Genomic DNA, 25,158 nt, shown 5'->3' with positions numbered 1-25,158 from the left:
TGTGACTCATGATAGCTCATGCTACATGAATGAAAGACTAATACTTTGAGGAATGAACATTGATATTGATGCGTTACATGGTAATAAGCATTAGTAAACAAAAAAGCAAAACAAAAAAAACCTTTTTACATAGTGAAACTAAGTATGTTTAAGTCCCGTATTTGATCAGTATGTCTACACATTCATTTTCTGTTATTTAAGCCTCAGCTCCTCTGACTCTCGAGTCGTCCACACTTCCAACCGACCGTCTGATCGTCTGCTACGTCTTCCTGAAACGGAGGATTTGTTGGCGAGGAAAACCATTTTGTCTGAATCGTGAAGCCGGAGCAGAACTTTTTAAGGTCACTGACCGTCAACAGCAACTTTAAATTGTGTAGCTCCTGGCCACCGTGCCGCTGAGATTGCTCCCCGCCGACACGGACACTGCAGCAAAAACACCAGCCTCACCGGGAACCAGGGGAAAAAAAGGAAAAGATCTGTGCATTAATGCACATGACACATGCCGCCGCAATCATTACCGGGCCTTATTAACGCCTCGTGGGCCCCTGTGGGGTTGAAAGTGCATTTTTTAACCATAATGATGCCAGATTAAAAGAGCCACATTCACTTTCCATGAAACGGAAAGCGTCTTATATTTAATTCAATGGGCTGTGAGCTTGAGAACATGAGCTTATTACATTCATTATGAATGTTTTTTCCTCTTTCATTGTCACCGTCAGTTCCTCCTCTGCGGCGGCCGGGTGACATGGAATTACATTTAGAAAAACATACGACAATAAAAGAAGTGTCATTTCAAGTCCAGGTTCTTTGCTCACGTGACGTTCTCCTGCAGCAAGTGGCAGCACCACCAGCTTAAGACGGACCTTAAGATGGAGCCCACGCTGCAGGAAACCAATTTGCTGGGATTTAAGAAACCAGCGGCAGGATTCTCTGCTTCAATTAGACATAAGTCATAAAGAAGGTCCAGCTGTTGAGGCAGAGCTCAAGTCAAACCACCGAGAAAAAGCCATTAAATGTGTTTGTTTTTGTCCCCAGACATTTTTAATTTGAGCATTAGGTTCAATCCTTCAAGTGACTCCAAGGTCACCTCTAAATGAAGGTATGTTTCCATGTTTATACATAGCTCAAACATAGTTTTGTTCTGTTAAGCAAACAGTGTTTTTGATCAAATGAAAGTGCAGGTGGTGAGTCATTATCATTGCGCTTAAATGGCGAAATACAGTAAACGCCCAGAGGGTCCTGTGCAATTCATTTAGAAGAAAGTTAAACACATGGTGCCAAGTTTCCCGTTTTGGCAGGCAAACTACCCACTGCCTTCCCATATTATTGTGTACTAAATTTAAAGAAACAAGGTGCAATCCTCTGCCAAACCAAAGTGAACTCTTACGCCAGCCTAGTTTGTGCTGACACTGGGAGCAAACCCTGGAGAACAAAGGGAGATGGATGGAAAACCTTGCATAAATATCCACATCTAAATGGGACAGTGAACGTGTAACAATGTGAAATGCATTGCTTTGCAGCGTATATCTAATGTGTTGACTTGTATTTGAACTGAAATATTATGACCGTAAATATGACATGGGAATATTGACAGCATTTTCACAGATTTTTGTAATTGGTTCACATGTAGTTATCTATGATTACTACTGAAAAAGTAAGTCTAACTGGAGTTTGGCTGGAGTCGTGAGACGGCTCCCAGGGGGCGCTGCAAAACATCCATTTTCTAATACAAATCAAAGCGATTTGTATTTTGAAGTTGCTGTTGACGGTCAGTGACCTTAAAATGTTCTGCTCCGGCTTCACGATTCAGACAAAATGGTTTTCCTCGCCAACAAATCCTCCGTTTTTCCTCAAATGTAGCTAGAATTAATGTAATAATTATCAGTATAACAAGAAATATTCCATGAATTTTCTTATTTTATGTTCATATTTAAGCAATGTTAAATAAAAATATCTTGAATAGTAATACATCAGTAAAAACTGTGCTTCCACTGAATTAAACCACTTCGAGTATTCAACTGAATTGCTTGTCCTCAAATGAATATATTCATATTTAAATATTGTCAATAAAGAAACAAAAAACACATTGAAATGTAAATTAAATAAGTAGAATGGAGCTGTTTGGTTGAGTGTGCGGTAGTACTACAAAACAAAAGGTGCACTGCTCTTCTGAAACATCCCAGGTGACACCATCTCACCCTTCATTGTGGCCGCCTCCAAGCTGAACATCCAGGTTTCATTCCAACAAGAACAGCAGAACCCGTGGCCTCTTCCCATGTCCAGTAGCGGCGGTTCTACGTTGAGCCTCTCATGGATGCCTGAGCTTCTGCCTCTAAGAGAGAATCCACACAAACAGCGAATCAAACTTTCCATTCTCGTCACTCTTGTCTCTAAAGCAGCAGATTAAATAACCAGTCTGTCGACGGTGCAATTTCCAGCAGGGCTGTACTATATCTCTAAGAATTCAGAACAGGGTTTTAAATTATTGATTTTATTCCTCTTTTCTACCTGTTCCACTCACTGCACTTAAAAAAACCCCACTTCTTTTGATATAGATTTGGAAGGCTGGATTCTCCCTCTCAGCCCGTGTGCACACAGCTTAAGCATTGCATAACACCACTTTGCTATTCAGCTTCTTTGATATTTTTTAAACAGTTTTTGGCAACGGAGACTCTTATTCCTTTGACAGGCTTTTCCTTTAAACGTAAAAATTCTCCTGACACCACGCAGCTCCACATGAAACAGACTGTTGTCCTCAGCAGCCGTTTCATCGCCTTCACAACCAGCTCTCCAGACCTCATTACGATATTTCAACAGCGTGTACGGAATTAGTGTTTGTTGATCTATTCACTTTTTTTTCTCATCGCACCTTCCAGACTCTCACTTGACTCACTGCCAAACAGGTCTGACCTATATGGCCGAGTGCATATGTGGGATATTTGTTGGCATTAATCTTCATACTCTAAAGGAAGTGGAGGTTCTGACAGTAAGGAAGACCATCTGATGGCTGAAACCTACTTTGAAATGCTGTCAAAATGAGCCCATCCGGAATCTGTTCTGAACTTATTACGGTAAACACCACGACAAACTGAAGTCTTTTTAGCATCAGTAATTAGAGTATCAAATGGGTCTGCTACACCCCGGAACAACTCAGGAGTGAGGCGTTAAAGAGGCATCGTGCCGGAGTCACCGCACCCGAGTCGACTACTACAAGTCTCTCTTGGATGGCGTCTGCTCTTGTCCCTAGACAGAGCCGTGACACCTCCTTCCTCTTCTTCTTGTCCCTGGTATCTCCAACAGTCTTGGCCTCTCCTCTCCAAACTATCCATTATCAACCGAGTACCACCCCAAATGACGGTACCTGTTTTTGCCCCAGAAACCCCCAATCCTGGTTTCAACATCCAGGTTTAGGTCCGGGTTACATTTTGCCTATTAACTAGTGTGAACTCTCACTTTGTTTTCCCCAGTAGACACACAGGAACTGGAAATGACTCTGTACCCATTTGCAAAGTTATACATGATTGGTCAGGTAAGCGCTACGGGAACCCCCAGGTGGGCCAAAGCTAGACCCTTCTCACACCATCTCACTAAGAACTATTAAGGATTTTTTAAGTACTTTTGTCGACATGACAACACGATGGATACCCACATTTCTGTCACTGTCTTTGGTTTTGCCGATACTCAGTCAGCCAAATCTGACAGTTCTGGGACACCGTCCCCTTTTCTGGGAAAAAACAGGAGGTGAATATTAGACCATTACAGGGAAGAAATCAGCTCTGTGTGAACGTGATGCATCAAAAGCAGGTGGTTTAAAAGGTAAATGGTAATGATAAAACCTGTGCACGTCAGTATAGGAGAGATGGCAGGATGTGCTATGTTTGGTGCAGCTGCATCCTGTTACTGACATTTCCAGTTGAAAAATCGGAACTTCGTGCATTCACAACGGATTGAGCGAACGTCGCAAGGAAAAATGGATCCCACGCCCTTGCAGCAGGGCATATTTAGCTCTCACAAACGTTGCTCTTGAACAAGTGGTCACCAACTCGTCGATGTCGATTGAGACAGGAGCCACTTCTTTCTCATGCGGACTGTAAATCAGTCTATCAGGAGGCATGTTTCCCCTCCCACAGAATTTTCTAACACCATAGTCAGTCCATCACTTTTCCAGCGTGTATTAAAACAGATGATGAGCGGGTTCAGGGTTAAACCATGGTGAGATTCCACTATTTTAAGAATCAGCCACCTAAACAACATGAAGGACGTAGGTGGGCAATTCAGTCTCCTAAGGGGCCAGGTGATATGACCGTTGAGAGGGGGAATCAAACCCAAACAAAGGAGGGGAAGAGAACATTGAAAATAAAAACCAAGTGATGACATCACGAGGCATGACTTAAATAAATATGGAGGTGTGTAGCCCAGATTAAAATCTCAGATTATGAAATTACCCTTTAAAATCCACAGAAAATGTTGGTTTGTTGTGCTTTATCGATGTGTCTCGTACAGTTCAAAATCTACTTTCAGTTCTGATGTATTTTAAGGGCCAAGAAATACTGAAATAAAGATGAACAATTCAGAAAAATAATCACATGAGAAAGTTATGTTTCACTTACACCATAATGAAACAAGAATGTCAGTTTTATAGTTTTACTCTGACTTCAGGAGGGCCACATAGATACAGTCAGAGGGCCACATTTGGCCCCCCAGCCGCACCTTGCTCAGGTCTGACATAGGGTATCCCTGGGGTGAGGTTGGGTGCCAGGTCAAGTTTCCTAGGTCAAGCTGGGCAATTCACTGATCCAAAGGGATGATAGGTTTATCAGTCTGAGCAAAGCAAACATCTTCCTCATTACGCAGAGCATTGTGTTAAAAGGAACGGCGACCTGGAAGGTTCAGATTTGACTGATTTGACTCATAAACATTGCATCTTCCCCTCCACCTCCAAAACTCCTTCACCACCAACCCTCACTTCGCCTGAGCACCAAGTGTTTACTCACTTAGGTCCCACCACACACAACGTGACTGGCTGTCTGGAGTGTAACCAAATCTCTTTTTTTTTAAGTTCACCACGAATGAACCCAAGTGTCCATCCTTGTGGATTCAGATAATTTACCTCTCATTATTGTCAACTCTGCCTTAAGGCGTTCGTGACACTTAATAGCTCCGCAGTGAGCCTGTAATGTGTTTTGCAAATGCTAATGCAATTAGCAGGTGGCTTTTAGGAACAAACAGCTCCATCGGATGAGTGAGCGCTGATCTAAAAGCACTGCGGTTGCACAGTCGGCGTCGACGCCTCCAGATCTGTAATTCACTTCAGCTCTGCTCAGGGAGAGAAGTGATTGAGACGAGTGACACGTCCACATCTGTTTTCATTTGACAACACGCAGACAGATGGGCCTCCGCCGCCGCCGCCGTCAAACAGGCTGGCTGCCTGTTGCACACCGCCAAAATCCATTAGGATCGCGGGAACATCAGTCTTTTTCTCTTCTCCAGCCTAGATGGCTGCAAGAAATGGGGCACAAGTTCCCTCGGAGCAGCCTCCAGGGTCTCCCATGAATCCTTGTCTTCCTCATTCTGCCATGCTTCCTCTGCTATTGGAAGCCCTTTTAGATCTTCATAAGACTTTGCTGAAAACATCACGCTTGTGTGCAGACTTTTAATATAGTCCATACGTTCAAGGGAAACCACGGATAAAGAGAAAGTGTGAGCAGAAGGTGAGCTAATGAAGATGTTCATTAGAAGTAACGTTCATAATAAGAAGCCTACACCGTTGCCATTACTATCGTGTCTCATCGCAGAACTTGGCATGGAACTCTTCCCCATAGTACCTGCGTTTGATGTTGCGGCAGAGTTTGCACTTGCGAACTTGATGCACCTTAGAACGTGGCACAGAATCTTGAACTCAAAGTAAACGTCTTGATACACGTCTGTATCTGTCTTCATGGAGTAACCGTCAGGACAAAGTATCTCGATTGTATTCATGGTGGAATTTGTGATGATGCACTCCATGGAAGTCCCAATTGGTCAGAGTGGTTGTCCCCCATCTCTCGCCTTAGGTAGCTGGGATCAGGGCTACTACTAGTCAATTTAGTTGACTGTAATCGACTATAAAATTGGTCGCCAACAGGTCCATGAGTCGACCAGTCCTGGACACTCCACAATAAGAGGAGAAATGGCGGAGGTTATGGATCCATTATGACCCAAAATGTCAGGGGTATGGAGCCATTTCACAAGGGACACATGCCTTTCACAGCACATTTTGAGCAATTAAAATTGTAATGAAATTCTGGGTGAAAGTTTCGATGGACTTTAAAGAGACTAGCTTTGACCAGGGCTCCATGTAACAACGAAAAGAGAAAAATCCCAAATATAAACACGTGTGTTCCACCTCTACCTGAAATGATTCTGTCAATTCCACCAACCCTCTCTTTTATCAGATGACATTGGTTCGGCCTGAGGGGCTGATGTCTTTGATTCTACGCGGGTTAAAAAGAAGCCAGAACAATCTGCGTCACCATTCAGACCACGCAACATCAAAGGAGCTCATTTTCTCTAGCGGCGCGGCTGCCAGCTAACCCCTCGTCATAATGAGGAAATGCTTCGGGATCTACAGATAAATGGAAACCTTTGATTCTTTCAAACATGGAATGGCATGAAGTAGAATAATGGTAGTGCAGATGATATGGCACTTTAGATTTCATGAAAAAGTGTAATACATCGATAAAAATAAATAAGTGAATAAACATTATTTGTAACCAATACACATTCATTATCAACAGTGAAGGATGGACAGCTGCAACATCAGGTTCTTCAGTCATGGTGACCCGTTTATACAAGGCTATATGCCTTATAGCAGCTGAAAGAGCAGCTGAAATGTGTCTGGATGCGAATGATTTACTTGTCAGTTTACGTGTGTAAAACTGTTGAAATACAGATGTGACACATTTTGGCACAGGGTAGCAGCTTTAGCGCATATCAAGTGGCACATTTGTGACCACATTTGGGGTGTTGTGCCGTATTAACCAATGACAGCCCAGAGTTTACATTAACGTGTGCAAAGAGAGAAAATTCATCGCAAACAGATGGTAAAATCACGACTCACCGAGCTGCTGGTGCCTCTTAAGATTTGATGGACCCAGAAACGGAAGTTTTGTTTTGCTTTTAATATGAATTCACACTAGATAAAAGGCTGAAATTATGCCTGCCCGAGTTGCCATGTTGGCTCTCTAATAACTTTAGACCCGTCCATAGCAGACTGACCAAGCGTGACTGGTAAAGTGGGAAAAGTTGCCCAAGTCAACAGATGGGAGTAGCGCAATGAGTGTCGCCAAGTTAGGAAGATAGGATAAGACGCTTGACACTCCATAGGAAGACGGTTGACAAAACAGCGGTTTGTCCGGCTGGAGGCCCTTGGAATTCCCAAAGAAGATCTGGTCCTGTCAAGAAGGAAGTCTGCCCCCCAACCTGACCTCTAATAAGTGGTGGAACTGTATGGAAGAACAATGTCTTCAGCGTCTGAATGTTATTTCATGCCTAGTATATCTGGTAATCACCCTAGAGAAATTAAGAAAAAAAGTGCCCTCATGTGGGCAGAGACATTTTTGACCTTTCACTGTGAAATTCTCCATGAAAAACAGTGATTTAACTGGCTTTAGTGTGCTTAGTTAAGAGTAACAGAATATGAATCCAGGGTTGTGGACTCAATAGCAACGTTTGAACTGACTTTAAGGAATGGAAACTTGACGTTTCCTCAAAAAATAAGTGAATTACGGTGACCCCACAGAGTCCACATCAAATTCTGTTGTTCCGAGTTGCTGTTTAGTTCTCTTTTATGTCCCCTTTTTACATTTGGAAATCACAAAGCATGACCCCACTTGAACCCCTTTCAACTCCAAAAGATTCTCTTCCTATTTTCGAGCTCTGGCTCTGTAGGTGTGTCTTGCCCACAAGGCTCATTGGCAAGTGGTGTGATGGAGATCTCCAGGGGATGATGCATTCAGATGCAATCAGCCTGATCTCTGCTGCAATTCATTCTTTTTATTTTTCTTTTTTTTAACGGGGTCTTCCCAAACTTTTGTTAGGACTGAGGTGTGAATGCTGGTGGATGACCCCCATTAGCATACTGTAATTACACTGGAGTTTAGATTGGTCTTTGACACAAGAGAGCAGCTGTAGCAGCTTTTGTCTTGATATTTCTTAAGGTTAGGAGCCTGTTCCAAGGCAGACATTAAGTTTGGGAGGTAGGTGGAAAGCAATTACGCCGGAGCTCTGAGTAAATGGAGCAGAACTGGTAGAGTTTGACCTTAAGAAACCTCCGCTCACTGTTCAATATTTTCTCCCTTTGGTATTTCATGATGTGCCACAGCAGGAGGCTGCAGAGTGTTAAGTACAATATATTCAGATCCCTGTCTTCCCACCCACACTCACTTACATGGCCACATCACCACGGCTCTGATCCAACAGTGCATTCAATTTAAACTCCTCCACATCAACTTCAGACGTCCCTAACCTCTGCCTATGTCTCCGTATCACCCAGGTCCACTGCAATTAAAAGAGCACCGTGTTTATGTGAGTCCACTTCATCATGAGTGAAGAGGGTCTCTGGTTTGTTTGGCCTCAAAAACGCAGCCAAGCTTTTTGCAGATAATGTGCTACCTAAACTCTTAAACCTCGGTATCAAAGGGATGGAGGTTTATAAACGGAGGACGGACACAACAGGAATTTGGTTCGGTCCGGTTTGAGTCTTTAGTTAGTGGTAGCCGCTGAAACTACAACACACATGACATGACAAAACAATCAGCCATTTTTGGTAATAACACAATCACTCGATCAGAAACAAAGGCAGGAAAACACAGCTGAACACGTGTAACACACAAGTATAATAGGTAACTCACACACTTGACATGGTGGAATCATATTTCAAATCATAAATCATAAATATATCATAAATCATAAATCATAAATCATAATCATAAAGTCAATAACAGTTGATCATTTCATAAGCATCATAAAGTCATTCAAAACTAATGATTCAGAAGCATCTGAGATCAAAGTTGGATCCTCTAAATCTAAGACCATGGTCCTCATTCAGAAAAGAGTGGAATGTTGGAGAGTCTTGGGGTCTTGTTCACAAGTGAGGGCGAGCTGTGCTGAATCAGTTCTATTCCTTGAATGGGCCCCAGGTCCCAGTTATTATGGAAAAGTTGGGCCCCGAGATCAAAAAGGTTAAGGACCCCTGCTCTTAGAGGATGCTGTATCTGTAGATGAATACAAAGTGAAACTGTAGATTTTTATTTGTACCACTGTAGGAATATATCGGTTAGTGGCTGAAGGAACAGGCTATGTGGCAGAAATGGGTTTCCTCTGCAAATTAGCTGGATGCTCGTGTAGAGATAGGGTGAGGACAGATTCAAAGTAGAATTGTTGTTCCTCCATATTGAGGAACGCCAGGTGGCTCATGTAGGTCTGTAGGAAGCCTCCTGGCACATTGTTCTTGGCGTTCTAGGGTTCCTAAATGCAACTGCTGACTTTGAGGAAGTGTGTTGGTCGACAATAAAATGGGACCTAAACTAGAACCTTGCTGTGCCCCACAGTCTAAACTGTGTCTATAAATGAATGCTGAGAAGCAGCAGTTGAAAAACAGTCAAATGGTTTGGGGAGTTGTGAGGCTTATCTACATGTTCCCACTGAAGAGATTGATTCTCGCCTATGTCAGAACATTAATTAACCTGCTTCAACTTATTAGACAAGCAAAATCCTAAAATGTCAGGCAGGGTCGATACAAACAAACTGGACTTTTCACACTCTCCAGGCCCACCGCTGCAGCGGATAACAATCAATAGATTCCTCTCTTGATGGAGACGAGGAGGAGGTGCTCGGTTCTGTATTCATGATATGTTTCAGTTCCTCCGCCGACAGTCGGGGGAAACTTTCACGGCGAGTCACAGCCATGAGTGATGTCAGCACAACACTGTCGCCCCAGGACGGATCAGTCTGCACTTCGTCTAAACGCCTGCGACAAGAAGCTATATTTACGACATCGGTGACATCTGCAATATTTACTCTTTAAGCGAGAGATTTCAGTAGCAGCGGTTGAACGTGAGCAGAGATACTGAGGTTGTCATTTGGAGTGACAACTAAGGACAAGATCAGAAATGAGAATATCAGAGGGAGATGTGGAGAAGTTTGGAGACAAAGTTAGGGAGGGCAGATGTGGAGCGGAGAGATAGTGGTGAGGAGCAGGGATGAATGAGGATGATGGAGGACACCTGATGGGGAAGGACTGAAGAAGATGCAACAGCTGTTCATTCACGTCCCATTCATTCACCAGCACATCCATTGTTAAACACCGGACTGGTTTTCGCCATCCTCCTGGCTGTGTTTGATGAGAGGGGGCGCTCTCGTCGCATCCTCTCTGCCCAGGTTTAATATCACATCAGAGGGGCTGGAATATTACCTGGATCATTTCACGTGATGATGGGAGCGTCTGCGGAATGTGTCTTCCTTTCATGCGCCATGTGCTGATGTATAATCCCTCAGCAACCTCCTCCTGAACAGAGTCAGCTCCTCATTAGGCAGTGCTTTCAAGTGAAGGTGTCTGTAAAGCGGCCTTTGAGAATAAAAGCCCGCCGAAACTTTTGTTGCTCGTTCTCAGAGGCTGGCGGCTCAACAAGCAGACGACATTGAAGGTGCTTCAGCTGTGTCGGACTTGAGAGTTCATTCATATTCAGTGGTTTCTTAACCTCTTAAGCAGCAACAGCAGCAGCATCACTGCATGAAGGTTCGAGTCTGGCTCACTTTCAAGTGAAGATTTAAACAAAGTCATATAATAATAAAGGTTTATTGCACTTTGAGACTTTAAAGAGCATCTATGTGATTCTATATTGATGCAGTCAAGCAGCACCATGAGCACGGAGTCACCACAACCAACAGTTGACAGCAGCTAATAGCCAGCGAGACGTCAGCCAGGCTGAGTAATAAGCACAGACCGTCTGCAGGAGACTCTGAATCGCTGATGAGACATTTGGAGTCATCCCATTAGTGCCTCGCTGAGACCGGCAGGAATAATATTGTGAATTGGGAGGACGCTGGGGTGCGAGGACTGTGTCCCAATTAATAATCGGAGCTGAGAAACACCAGCGGTATTGTGTCGGTGTCAGGAAGGTGCCCGGCGTTTCTCTGCTCGACGCCCACGCAGCCACCTCCTCTGCTTCCCTGGTTGTTTGAAGAAGCAGGACAGTGCTTCCACACGGAAAACACTGAGCTACACTTCACATTAGAATCTGCATCTTGATTTATCTAATGCTAAGTTAAATATTATGTATGAGTAAAATAATCGATTTTAGCTGCATAACACATTTCACAATTTAGATAGACTTACTGCACTTATAAATATTAATAACACACTGTAATATTAGACGTCGCTAGCTGTGTTACATGTAAATAAGTATTTTTTTGTATTTTGGACCTTGAGTTTTCAATATAGTAAATAAATCCCATTACTGCAGCAACACCTCAGGGAAGTCATCTTGTTGTTCTTGATATATTTGCCTGATTGTAACAATTGAAAAATCATTTTTACTCATCTTCAGGCCAAACGTCTTGCTTATACTGCATGCATAAAGTGGCATCTGACAATAATGGAAAAAGTCTTTGGTAAATCAATGATTTACAAAACACCTGTAAATATAGTTTTAAACCTATGATTTTCGTTTGCATTGTATAAATATGCTTCTTTAAATCTATTCATTAAGATTGTATGCAGCGTAAACTAATGTAATGTAATTTAAATGCTGCCGCTGTTAGTACTTTATGACATTTCTTCAGTTTCCTCCTCATTCGTCAGAGGGCGCTGCTGTGTTCCAATACAGCGATGACGTAAGCGTGACGTAGCCGGAAGACAACTGCAGTAGCCTGCTTTGTAAACGATGGTCGTTCGTGTTGACAAAATCTGACACGATGGAGATTTATTCTGTGATTTTAAAGCTGAAACTGTAGGCAACACCCGGCGGGGAAGTCCTCCGAAATCAGATACAAGTGAGTACGAGTGTGTTTCTGCGATATTATAGCTAATGTTAGCCTTTGAGTTAGCATTTTGATTAAAATTCGGTATGTGGTATGAATGTAAAATATCAGACGTTATTGCATTACATTAAATAACGTCTGCATGCCTCTTTTTTGAGGCAGCGTCTTTAAGGTACTGTGCTTACTGCTCTGTTTCATGTTAAGGCATTTGTTTACCAGTTTTATATTCAGTATCAATAAATAAAAATGTATCACGGTCGGTGTGTCTTAGTGCATTGAACATCTATAGTTTGGCGGTTTAGGTTTCTTTTTTGTACTTAAAAAGGAACATTGTCACGTGTGCTATATCAGTTTCACATCCTAACTTGAAAGTCATATGATGTTAAATCAACCTGTTTATGACACCTCGAGAAATTTCGTTTTTTATGGCGTCTAAATCGCGCTCTTCCCACTTCTCACCTACTATCTATCTATCTATCTGTCTATCATTCATCTATCTTTCTATCTATCTATCTATCATCTATCTGTCTATCATTCACCTGTCTATCCATCTATCTATCATCTATCTGTCTATCATTCATCTATCGATCTATCTATCTATCTGTCTGTCTGTCATTCATCTATATATCTATCTATCTGTATCATTCATCTATCTATCCATCTGTCTGTCTGTCTGTCTGTCTGTCTGTCTGTCTATCTATCCTCTGTGAGTGACAATCATTTCAATGTATTGATGTTCTGACAAACGGGAAACCTGAGAGTACAGATTTTATTCACATTGATTTGAATGACACGGCAGAATCTCAAGTACTTCCCATGGATGTCATGAGAGCCTCAATAACTGTCAATTTTATTAGCTTCTCCTTTCCGTGGATGATCACATGCATTCATTCTTTATGAGTGATTTTACATACAGTGTCTTTAAAGGGGTTAACATGGTCTGTTTTATTTATTTGTGCTCAAATAAATTAAAAAAACAAAAAATGTGCTTGTGACTCAAAACGTAAACTTTTTTTATGATAATCTATGTAGGTTAAAGTGAGTCATTTTCACTTTAAAATGGTCATAGTTCAAACTGATTTCAACAAAATGGCACGTTTTTATTATGTAAAAAAAAATAATTTGTCCTTTGCTATGGTTACAGACTGAAGATCCTGTGGCCGTCACAAATTGAGATTTCGCAACCACTGCAATGTCTTCAGGCGGGGCTCCTCAGTCACCTGCAGTGGCGAAGTCTGAGGTCGCCGTGGAGGGAGAGTGTCCTCTCCTGGCGGCCACGTTTGCCTACTGGGACAACATCCTGGGGCCACGCGTGCGCCACATCTGGACGCCGAAAGGCGATCAGGCTATGATCCTCAGTGACGCCGAGGTGACCTTCCTGGCAAACCACACACTCAACGGGGAGATCCTCCGCAGCGCCGAGTGCGGAGCTGTGGATGTCAAGTTCTTTGTCCTGGCGGAGAAAGGGGTCATTATTGTGTCACTGATCTTTGACGGGGAGCTGAAGGGGGACAAGAACACGTGTGCTCTGTCTATTATTCTGCCTCAGAGTGAGCTGGCCTTCTATCTGCCTCTACACACCATCTGTGTGGAGCGGCTCAAGCACGTCATTCGCAGGGGACGCATTTGGATGCAAAAGGTACTTTTCCCTTCTGCTTCTTTTAGACTTTATTTATACCTACAGTGTGTGAGTGCATAGTCCGTCTGAGAGTTGGCCGCAAGATAGGAATCGTCAGCCTTAGGTGGTGAGTTTCTACTGAAGCAGAGGAGAAGGAGTGAGACGGGGAGTAAGGAAGAAGAAACAAGGAATTTGGGCAACTTACGCCTGCAACTTGAGCATATCCATTGAGACTGACTAGTTTCTTGTTCGATTTCAGGGTTACAACATCATCTCTGTGCTGAGTCTGGAGATCATTCCCATCATGGAGCTGCTGGCTTCCATGAAGACACACAGCGTTTCAGAGGATATCGACGTGAGACACTTTCCTGTTCTTATCATAAACACCACCAATTCAATATAAGTTTTCGACTCACTTTCCGACAGATGCATTTTAGTTTCCAAAACTTTTCTCTAATTATCAATCACTCATGAGACCATATTGATTTCCTCCGTTTGGAATTGGAATAACTGGAAAAACAGGGCTTAAAGGTGAGGAATATCACACGGAAGATTATGTGATTATGCTCCGAGTCTGCAAGGTTTATTTTAACAAGCTGCTGCAGTGATTTAACACCAGCAGGAGGCTGAGGTGCTGTAATCAGGTTGTTGGTGCTTCTTATTAGCAGCGCTGCGAGAAAGTACTGCTGAAGATTAGGTGTTGAAATCTGGGTCCCACTGGAGTGGAGAAGTGCCGATAAAGACAAATTCCACTTCTTGTTGGGAGTGTTGAGCAGTTCATCTGCTTTGTTTATTATGTTAACACCTTTGCTGGGTGTAATATTGTGGTCATGTTTGGATCCTCAGTGACGCTGTGTGTAAAGTATGGTCCAGTTCTAAAGCTTATTATAACACGCACTTTCACTTCTGTCATTGGTCATAATAGAGCAGACTCATACTGCAGTTACATCTGTTTCAGCCATTTCTCCCCCCATGGTTTCCCCCCTGCTGCGATCCAACACGTTTATTTCTCTTTAATGTGGAGATGCCATGTAAATGAATGGATCAAAGTCCTCGAGGAATCTGGCATTGATCGTCACTCTTCTGTTGATTTCTCCGTCTGTTTCTCTCCCGCCGTGTAGATAAAGGACACGGTGCTAAATGATGATGACATCGGGGACAGCTGCCACGAAGACTTCCTGCACAAGTAAGTGGTCCAAATGACGAACAGTGGCGTTTAACAGCCATCAACCTTCTGCTCATAAGTAATTGCTCCCCACTTTACCGCCGTTTTCGCCCTGGAGGGGACGTTGAAGGTAAAGGGCTGTTTGATCTGACAGCTTCATCATCGCCGGACTTTTGTTTTCCGGGAGAAATAGGCCTTAACTCATGAGCTACGTGTGATGGATGGGTTTCACTTTGAATACCAAGAGCTACTCTAGACTGATCTAGACTGTCAGCCTGCCACATGTATCGCCTCACAAGTCCTGTGTTGCCTTGATAGTCACTTATACTCGCTCTTGTTAGCGAAGCCAAGGGTCTTATTTACGCTCCCTGTCTTGTGTTATGCAGGGCCATTAGCTCTCATCTCCAGACCTGCGGCTGCTCAATAGTGGTTGGAAGCAACCCAGATAAAGTGAACAAGGTAAATGTACTGCCCACCACACTTCTCTTGTCCTCCATCTGATTCTCTCTGACTTGTCGGTGCTGATGTTTTAATGGTGACGGCAAAACTCATTTGAAGATGTCCAAACCTGAGGCGGCCATAAAAATGGATTGAGTGTTTTCGCGATGTCTTGTTGAAAGCTGCTACAAACCTTCAATTGAGTTCTTATTGAACACGTCGTTATGTGAAGTTTTATTAGCCGGAACATTAAATCGATCTATAATTGAATCACAGCTTTAATTGTGTTTCATAAGAGGCCTCGGGGCGACTGGAGGACGGACGTGTCTGGCGTGGTTGATGAATTAAAATCGCTCCTTACAAAGATCATTATTTATTGCTCAGATTGTGCGGACGCTGTGTCTCTTCCTGACGCCGGTGGAGAGGAAGTGCTCCCGCCTCTGCAAGGCCGACGCTTCCTTCAAGTACGACACCGGCTTGTTTGTGCAGGGTCTGCTCAAGGTAAAGCGCCGCCTCCCTGCTGTCACGCGCAGCCGTTTAAAGTTGCAGCGCAGGCCAAATTGCAGACTTGTTTGCTCAGACTGTTGTTGTCTACAGTCTGTCTGTGTTTATCTAATATGACTTTTTTCTTTCCACGTCCTTGCTTCTTTAATATCACACAGCTTGATGTTTTTTTTACTGCTGGGCGGAAGGTGGCTTGGCCCTTTTTCAGAGAGCTATGAAATTTTAATTTTATAATTTCATTTTTGTGATGGCTATTTTTTTTACCTATGTTAAAATATCTCACCTGTTACTTTTTTATTTTTCATTTTATGTATTTTTGTTATTATTATGTTCACTGTTTAAAAATCACAAAAGTATTTTCTTTCAAAGCATGTCATATTTAGCTATTATTTTTGTTTGTAAAATATGATTACTTTTTCTTTGTTTTATTTGGTATTATTATTTTATTTTATAATTTATTTTTATAAAATGTAATTTGAAAAGGAACCTATTAACATGCCCAAGTCCAATAGACTTCCAAGAGCTGAAGAAAGTAGGAGGAAGAAAAGTGTCTGGAGGCTCAAGAGAAACAACTGAATGATTAACCATAGACACCCGAGGACACTCCTTCAAATGTGTTGGGTAAACAGATGTAAGAGTAGAGTGTGACACTCTCAAATTGAGATTAGGGAGTGTTTGTAACTGTCCTATTATAACACCAGGAATGAATGAATTGTATTGCTTAATGTTGTTTTTATTTATTTAGGTGCTTTTCTAGCCATTATATATGAATTATGTTGATAATATTCTAGTCCATATATTGCAAGTTATTTTGATTCAATTCAATTTCGACAAACTATTGTTTAATAACGTTGAATGTTTATGACACTTGATATCATCAGTTTACAAGATTTTTCTTTTCACTTCCTTTTCCACTCTCTCCCAGGACTCGACAGGCAGCTTCGTACTCCCCTTCCGTCAGGTCCTCTACTCCCCTTACCCCACCACACACATAGACGTGGACATCAACACGGTCAAGCAGATGCCGCCGTGTCACGAGCACACGTACAACCAGCGGCGTTACATGCGCTCAGAACTGAGCGCTCTGTGGAAAACAGACAGCGAGGACGAAATCCCTCCGGACACAGTGATCCACACCGATGAGACCTTCACCCCCGACCTGTGAGCCCATTTCACATATTTGCACCGAATCATATCTCTGCTGTGCGCTGGTTAATAATCCACTTTCTTTTGCTGGTAGGAATATTTTCCAAGACGTTCTGCACAAAGACACGCTGGTGAAGTCCTTTATAGATGAGGTGGGCTCACGCTACTTTCACCAACTATTCAAGTTAAACTGCGGAGTTTTAATTACACTGTAATGAAGGCTCATTAGTTCCTTGACACTAACAAGGCATCACAAGCTCTATCTGTCAGTCATGGCTGCTCCCCAGGGCCACTTTAATGAACCTTTTTCCCAACACTTGTCTGCTTTAATATTTGGATTTTAATGTCTTGATTTTTAAAAAACCAAATAAATGAATAAAGCTGAATAAAAGCGCTTTTTCTTTTATTAAATTAAATAAGAGATATGCTTCTCATTATATTAGTAATAAATGGAGTTGTCCATGTTGAAAAGTGCAAACTCTCTTCTGACAGATGTATTATTTTTGTTCGCCCAGATTACACTTGTATTAAACCTCAGCATCCGTATCAGAGCAAACACTAGACGTGGCTTCATCTCACCGCTCTGGTCTCCAGAGACAAGAGAGTAGAAATGTAGCGTTGGTTCCCTCGGGTGACACTTTTTTTTTTTCTTTTTATACCTTGACATGACTCCCAGAGTTGCAGTGGCAGGTTTTTCTCCTGGCAACCGTGATATGCTTCCTAGTCAAGGTTGTCACAATGGAGAGCAGGTTGTGTGTGTTATTCCAGCAGTGCTCCGGTCTGGACTACTAATTGACATTCTGTGTTGCGCCCAGGTGTTCATGCTGAAACCCGGCTTGTCCCTGCGGAGCACCTATCTGGCCCAGTTCCTGCTGCTGCTCCACAGGAAGGCGCTCACGCTGCTCAAGTACATCGAGGATGAGACGTAAGAAATGTTCAAAGTTTACTCACTTTAACATTATATGCATGTAATGTTATGTTCACAGACTTATGAACATAACATTACATGCAAGTTATCGATGAGTAACATTTTTGCTTCATCTGAGCTGTAACTTATGAGCAATGTTATGTTGGATTGTCATGCGCCAGCTGCGAGCTTGTTTCCAACCACATAATAAATAATATTACAAATGAATCCACAATCTCATGAACACATGTTTAAGGGCTCTTGTTTTTCTTTTATTATTACTGTTTCTTATTTAATTCAAAAAAAGTTTTTCTTTAATACTTTTCCCATCGCCTGATCGCATTTTCTTCTTTTTTTTTCTCTTTAAATCACAAATATTTGTTTCATCACACTCCAATTTGAGTAATAGTTTTGTTTTGTTTTTTTGTAAAAGAATTGTATTCATATTTTTTATTTTTTTTTTTATATTTTCCTGATTTTTGTATTTAAATTTTATATATTTTTTGAAAACAAATGTAAAAACAATTTTGTAATGATTTTATTATTTCTAAATTCTAGTAATCCGGTACTTTATAGTCTTTGATTGAAACAGGAACTATAACACCCCCAAAAATACTGAAAAAAATATAGAACTGAATAAAACTAACTCCATACAGTCTCTAACAAAATGTTTGTAGCACAGCATCTAGAAAATTCACACACCATGCATCACAGCTGTAAAACTGTTGAGGCTTGTTTAGCTCAGCAAATATTGGTGTTTCCTTTCACGTTGTTTGAGAATACAGTCACTAGTGACACCCTCACTAATGAGCGAAGAGTCACCTGTGTTTGAGGAGCCACCATCCCGGGGGGGTGTTTTAAGGATCGTACACAGTGGTGCAGAACAACACGACATCATTTCCAGTTGGAAAACATCAGTCACCACTCTCTGAAGAGAAAACTGAATCACATCTGAAATGCCACTCGCAGGATTGACAGCAGGGAAGCCGCACGCCGTGAGAATCTCAAACAAAAGCAAGCGTTATGCATGCAGAGCGCAGCCTCGCTCGTACCTGTGTGGTCGGAGCTGTGGATGGAAATCCGCCGGAATAATGGCAAGCGCTTCTGTTTTTGAAGACTCGGTTGACTGGAGGTGTAAAGGAAAAGCTTTAAATCAGAGCTGTGCTGGAGGAAACACAAATGTGTAGTGGAGAGAACATTGAGAACACTGCTTACCTTGGGAGGGGGTGGAGGGAATGTTTTGTTGAGCTGTGAAAAATGTGATCTTGTCTTCTCACACTAGAGGAGTGTCGGAATTTTGATTAGCACTTTTTTATACACCGCTTTTTATGCCTGTAATCAAAGGCGTCGCAAACATGAAATAAATGGGCTTCGCAATAATGAGCTCATCGGGTTCATTTATACCGCAGCTGTAGAATAAACGCTGCGTGAATATAACCGGGTGAATCGATATGTTTCTGCACATGGTATGGTCTTCTTTGGTGCATTGTCCGTCTGGATGGTTTCTGCTGCCTCTTTCTTCTGCAGGCAATCCAAAAAGAAAGTTAACTGCAGAGTGCAAGCACCGCTGTGGCTTATTCTTCCAGGACCATTTCTCATTTTAGAAAGGTACACACCATGGGATTCTGTTGACAGATAGCTGTCCGCCCAGATCTTCGCGAATGTGACCTTTACAGTGTCCCTAGGCCAATCCTGACCTGGTTTGCTAACTGCCCCTTAAGTCATGGAGGTCCTCAGCAGCTCCTTGGGCTCCCACAAATCATTGTCTTGAATTTGAGTCTGTGCTCAATGGAAACCAGACCGACTACACCTTGCAACTGACCAGCAGAGTGACCATGCTTAATCAGTCTGAAGGTAAAAGCACCTACCGAAGACATTATAGTGGAAGTAATACAGAGTGATCAGGCTGCAGCAGTGAAGCCAAGAAGTGCCTGCTTAATATTGTAATATTCAATTAAAAGGCTAATTGCCGCTCATGTAGGAAATGACTAATATGGGCCATTTTAAGGGCCTCCTCTCGCGGGACTCCGCTTGTTAAAGCTCTAATAGTGATGAAATGTATTCACTTTAAAACTCCTCTCCTGCTCTCATAAGTCCCCCCACGAGGAGACCTGCTCTCCACCTGCTCCTGACTCATCCACTTCTGAGCAGGCCCACCTTCAGGCTGCTGTTTAGACAGCAGGCCCTCTCTCCCTCTATTGTGATTTGTTTTCCCCTTCTGTAACCGAATGTGACAAACTTGGGGAGTAGCTGCGCAAAACACTTTCATTTTTCGTTTAGCAATTTCTTTTTATGTCAGCTGTTTTTGCTGTTTCAGGGAAACTTACCAGAGCAATTTATCGTTAAGGTGGCGCCCCCAAAGAAAACAAACACAACGAAGGAAACCAATGTTGATCTAACAGGATCCAGCGGCGTATCGTCAGCACCACATTCTATTTTCTCTCGCAATCTCCAGCGGAGTCTTCACATGAGTGGAGAGCTCTGACATTCGACTTTGTCCCTACGCTCTGATCCTCATGCTCACTGATCTGTCAGTCTTTCTCACTCTCCACCCTTGATTCTCTCATAAACCCATAAGGGGTTGGACCACCCCAACTGGGGTTGGATCTCATCTCCAACTGTGACTGGCATTTTTTCTAACTGATTCCATTGATAGGATTTCAAACTACCATTTTACACATGCCAGTACCACAGACTCAGTGTTGACATTTTTGTTGTCCATTTCATTATTGCTCACAGCAACTCTCATCTTGCAGCACTCATGTATTGTCTTTAGATTTCATTTGTTACTCATCTAACATTCTTTTCATCTCCAATGGCTCAATGGGAGCCATGACTAATTTTGGGAGGGGCTAGTTCCTGACGGAAGCAGCGGACTGTGTGAGATTCTGATCCCTGTTGAGTCTGTAATTGTTTAACAGCCACAGATGTGTGGGGCGGACAAACAAGGGTTTGTAAATACTCTGGGGACACGAAAAGTGGCACCACCCCGCCCCGGTGAAAGTGCAAGGTCCGGTGAACCTTAGTGAACCTCTTGTGACTGGATTATCCCTGAGAGTCGGATCAGGCTTTGCCTTGAATTGAGAGCACCCGTGTGAATCTTAACGCTGACCTGTTACATTAACATATATAAGTGGCTTGTTTAAAGAAATCATGGGGGGTTGAACCTTATCTGAATGGATTCATGTGCGAGGTATATATTGACAATAAAGTCAGGAGTGAAAGCCATGGCAATTCAGGTCCTCTGGTGTCCTCACAATAGGATGAAAACAAAGATCAGAACAAGCAATAAACCGAAGGGGAACGAGCTTTGCTTAATAGAGATGCCTTTGCCAGCTCTGGCTCTATGATTCTTAGCCAGGCGGCTCTCATTCTCCCTCACAGTTATGAACCGTAATGAATCGTCTAATGGTCTGAATCCCACTTCTCAGCCGGAACATTCTTGTAAATATTTAATCAGTTCCATTTCATAGCCATGTCGGATCACAAACGCTTTAGCGATAACGGCATCTACAAAGGCATGTCGGGGCATTAACATGCTCGTGTTTATTGTGTCACTAACAGCCCGCAGTCGAAGGGCAAACTATTTTACAGGTGCCCTGACGACGTTCTTTATGCTCGCTTGACATCCACAAGCAGCAGCATACATAATTCATTGTGGCGTGGCGTTCCGGCGCACAGCTGCACCCCAACGAGATGCAAATCCTTCGCTGAAACTTTGGCGAGTTGTTCACAGCCGCGCTAAAATGTGACCTCTTTTATCTTCACAGGCAAAAGGGGAAGAAGCCATTTCGGTCGCTGCGCAGCTTAAAGACGGACCTGGATCTTACAGTGGAAGGTGACCTGAGTATCATCATGGCCTTTGCAGAGAAGTTGAAGGCGGGACTGCACTCCTTCGTGTTTGGGAAGCCATTCTATACTAGCATGCAAGAGCGAGACGTCCTCATGAGCTTTTGACCTGGCCTCGAGGAACATAGCAAACTTAGAGATTCTGTGTGATGGTCCAGGATAAGAGAAGGCACAGAGAATACGTGAGGAAAGTCAGAGCAAGGAGGTTTCATTTGTCTGTCCTCATTCATGCCTCATGCTGGATACCGATCTCTATGCCACGCCCTTGCTACTCACACTGTCCGATTCATCATTGCAAGTCACCAATTTGTGGCACTTCCTATAGCTGCCTTGCCAAGGTTCCTTCTCCATGTGCCGTAGATGAATAGCTCTGCCAAACCAACGTGGCACTGCAAAATTGGCCAGCGGCCTAAGCTTTGTCCTTCATCTTGGCCCACATTGGGCGCCATTGAAGGCGGCTGGAGAATCTTGTTGCATTATGACGTAACACGCAGCAGGCTGGAGAAGATTTTGCCGGTCGTTACGACACCTGTGGTCTGTTGACCGTAACACACTGCACAACGCTCTGTGCATGTTTTTGTTGTGCTTCCGTGGAGGGGAATGACTCAAAACCCTATGTCATCATTGCAAGTTGTGTGCCTACTCCCTTCACATTTCTGCCTGGTTTTAATGACGATGGTGAGCTCTAACTGCTGTTGATATGCTGCTGACATGCGCTCTTAGTGGTCCTATCAACTTTTATCATAATATAGTAGTTTAAAGCTTTTAGAAGTCCTAAATTATTCTGAGCCGCATGCATAATTCATCCCGTCTCTGCCATCCCTTCACTGTGGCTCTGTATTAATTCATGGTGCTCAAATTGGCAGGAGAGCCCACCAGGACTTTTCCCCAAATTAAATTTAAATATCATTTTATTAAAAGACGAGTTATTACTTCACTCAGTGCCATTGTTGTAGAAAAGCCTGCGATCTAGTTTGATCTGTTGGGTTGCCCTTTTTCGAAAACTCCATTAATGAATGTCTCTGCTGGTCGTGAATGTCATTTTCAAAGGACGGTGTGGTGTTTCACTGTTTAAATATTTGCAACCAGCTGTGATGAAGAGAGTTAAACGCAGTGAAGTTTAATATTTTGCTTTTAATCGTTTGGTCTTTTTGGACGTTTAAATCTGTGATGGTGTTTATTGCTTGCCTTAACTGAGTCTCAAATGTGATGCCTTGATACATTGACTCCAGAGACTTGTTGTTTTTACATGCTTAATAATATATTGTTTTAGAAATGTATTAAAGATTTATGTTTAAATTATCTTGGATTGCAATGTTAAGTATTGTTTATGTGAAGTCTATAAATGCTGTTGAAAGTGCTATTTTGCTCCTGGATAAAAACACCTGCCGGTCATCGGTTGTCCACATGTAGACCAGTGTGGAACCATGACGTCATGGCCTAAAAACATCATGAGCAGGGCTTTGTCGACTCATCCTCCGATTTTGTTCGGAGCCAAAACATGAATCACATCAAGGGGCTTTACTGGCATGACATTGTTGCCTGAGGCTTTAACGTGAGGACAGGAGAGGTCACATGACACCGCGGTCGCTTGTAAGCCTTGTCAAAGCAGCGGTACGGCTGATAGTGACAGGTCCTCATGTTACATGGGTTCAGAAGTTTTACCACGAGTCATTTCTAGTCGTCCTTGCACAACTCCTTGCATGGTGCAATGACGTTAGCAATGGTCACTGCTTTGCATGTATCGGAATGGTGTCTGTTTTCATGCCGTAAAATGCCTTTGCTTGAAAATGAGATGCCACTATTACTCGATGTGCCAACGTCAGCGTTATCTCATGCAGCGCCCTCTGATGGGATCTCACTGTAACACTTGAAAATAAGCTTTCTGAATAGACCGGCAACTCCAACCAGAGCAGCTTCTATCAAATGTTGCCACCCAGAAGAAACCCCCCTGACATCTCACTGGTTTACTGTTGTAGCCATCTTTTTGTTCTGAAATGTTTTATTTTTTTATCACAAGCAAGGAGTGAAAAACCAAATTGTTGTACCTGCTTCTCCCGAAGTGTTTGCTCAGCTGTGCTGTGAATTGATGTGCACTGATTATTCTCCTCAATTACAACTTCTTATTTACTGTTTGGATGATCCGCCTGCTTGTAAACACAATGTGATATTAAAGTCAAACAATTTAGTTTGTGTGCTTCTGAATATGCTAATTGCTTTTGACATTGTGGTAAGTGCCGTCTGTGGCCGTGTGTCCTCCCACGAGTCTCAATATTTACATGTGAATATGAGTTTCGGGGATGACAAATTAGGTTTTGTTCGCCATCCTCAACTGCAGATTTTGTACTCAGGTTAAGTGATTCTGCAGTTTTACCTAAGATTATGTGCTAGTCAGAATAAATTGTTGACTTTTATTCTCATTCACGCATCGAGTTTTGAGCCCAGTTTGCATAATTAAATTGTATTTATTATCATTCATTTCATTTCATTTATTATCCATTGTTTCTGCTTTTTTTCCCCCCGCAACACTAACCCAAAACTTCTCCATTCAAAGAACAGATGCTGCCTCCATACGACAGTCCTGCTGTGTTTGTCAGGGCTTCAGAAAAACTGTACTAATAAAACTTGATTCAAACTCAAGTTGCAGGGACAAATTTGGCCCCGCTACTAAATTAATATGGCTCACTTCAGGTATAACGCAAAACTTTTGTAACTATTTCAAAAGCCACAACGCACTAAATGTTAAGTAGCTATAGAAACCCGCCATCTAGAAACCTCACAATGACTGTTCAGTTGCACCTATTGATGGAGTCATGATGCTTCATGAAACAGTGTCGCTGTCTACTCCAACATCTTTGGATTTAAACAGCCATTTCAATGAAACCTCACATCATTTTTAAACCGAGCGCTTCACCTTCTGAGCACTGAAAATGAGGACAGTGCTTCATGAAGCCTCATAGTAGTCACAAATATTACCATAAAATAACGTCTTGTTCATGTGTGTATTAGAAGAGTACTATCCAGCTATTTGTAATTTTAAAGAGCTGATGAGGATCGTGTTAAGTCAGACTATATTTTAACTTCTACTGGTCATCAAAGGTCTCTCTAAAGAACTCCATAATTACCGATTATTACCAGTAAAAAAGTGTATCTGTTCAATAATAACCCTGTTTTTTCCCCTTTCATTGGCTGTGTTTTTTATTCAGTCCTTAAGTTTGGTGAGCTTTAAAAAGAAATCTTCTCATTGAAAAACGTCATCGATAGCATTCTTCAACATAAATAAATGTTCATCTTTTGATCATAATAATAGAGGCATATGAAGGGGCCCCAGCTCCTTCCCTGACGTGACCCTCCGGTGCATAAAGCCCTGACTACCCAGCCTCTGTAGACATTCATGAGCCTGGGGCAACTGGGAGCTCCATCTGGACTGAATAACAACAAGCAGCATTTTATTATTTTACTCACTACACTACAATAAATTTGAGGAGGAAGGGAGATGAAAAGCATGAC

General features: G+C 42.5%; 1 protein-coding gene and 2 long non-coding RNA genes across 3 annotated transcripts; 1 reads left to right on the top strand and 2 right to left on the bottom strand.

Annotated features, from left to right (window-relative positions):
• Positions 1-10,778, bottom strand: LOC128747588 (uncharacterized). The gene is made up of 3 exons (XR_008412690.1): positions 10,454-10,778; positions 351-2,332; positions 1-269 (listed from the first exon to the last, which is right to left on the bottom strand). It is a non-coding gene; the product is annotated as an uncharacterized LOC128747588 (long non-coding RNA).
• A 1,102-nt stretch (positions 10,779-11,880) lies between these two features.
• On the top strand, positions 11,881-24,083 carry c9orf72 (C9orf72-SMCR8 complex subunit). Its single transcript, XM_053845783.1, has 10 exons — positions 11,881-12,033; positions 13,166-13,660; positions 13,899-13,994; positions 14,761-14,825; positions 15,191-15,263; positions 15,627-15,743; positions 16,672-16,907; positions 16,987-17,044; positions 17,708-17,817; positions 21,570-24,083. Exons 2-10 carry the CDS (start codon positions 13,214-13,216, stop codon positions 21,754-21,756), a joined length of 1,389 nt encoding a protein of 462 aa, XP_053701758.1. The 5' UTR covers positions 11,881-12,033; positions 13,166-13,213; the 3' UTR covers positions 21,757-24,083.
• On the bottom strand, positions 18,866-20,310 carry LOC128747704 (uncharacterized). Its single transcript, XR_008412693.1, has 3 exons — positions 20,127-20,310; positions 19,015-19,320; positions 18,866-18,925 (listed from the first exon to the last, which is right to left on the bottom strand). It is a non-coding gene; the product is annotated as an uncharacterized LOC128747704 (long non-coding RNA).
• Positions 24,084-25,158: the final 1,075 nt, after the last annotated feature.

Source organism: Synchiropus splendidus, chromosome 16 (assembly GCF_027744825.2).
Source record: "Synchiropus splendidus isolate RoL2022-P1 chromosome 16, RoL_Sspl_1.0, whole genome shotgun sequence".
Classification (NCBI taxonomy): Eukaryota; Metazoa; Chordata; class Actinopteri; order Syngnathiformes; family Callionymidae; genus Synchiropus; species Synchiropus splendidus.
The sequence above is the reverse complement of the archived record's forward strand: the minus strand, read 5'-3'. Positions and strand labels throughout refer to the sequence as shown.

Bases quoted from the DNA above. Each gene is read 5' to 3' on its own strand.
- c9orf72 (XM_053845783.1), top strand. From the start codon at position 13,214: ATGTCTTCAGGCGGGGCTCCTCAGTCACCTGCAGTGGCGAAGTCTGAG. The intron at 13,995-14,760 runs GTGAGACACTTT...CCCGCCGTGTAG, and splicing joins GCGTTTCAGAGGATATCGAC to ATAAAGGACACGGTGCTAAA. The intron at 15,744-16,671 runs GTAAAGCGCCGC...ACTCTCTCCCAG, and splicing joins TTGTGCAGGGTCTGCTCAAG to GACTCGACAGGCAGCTTCGT.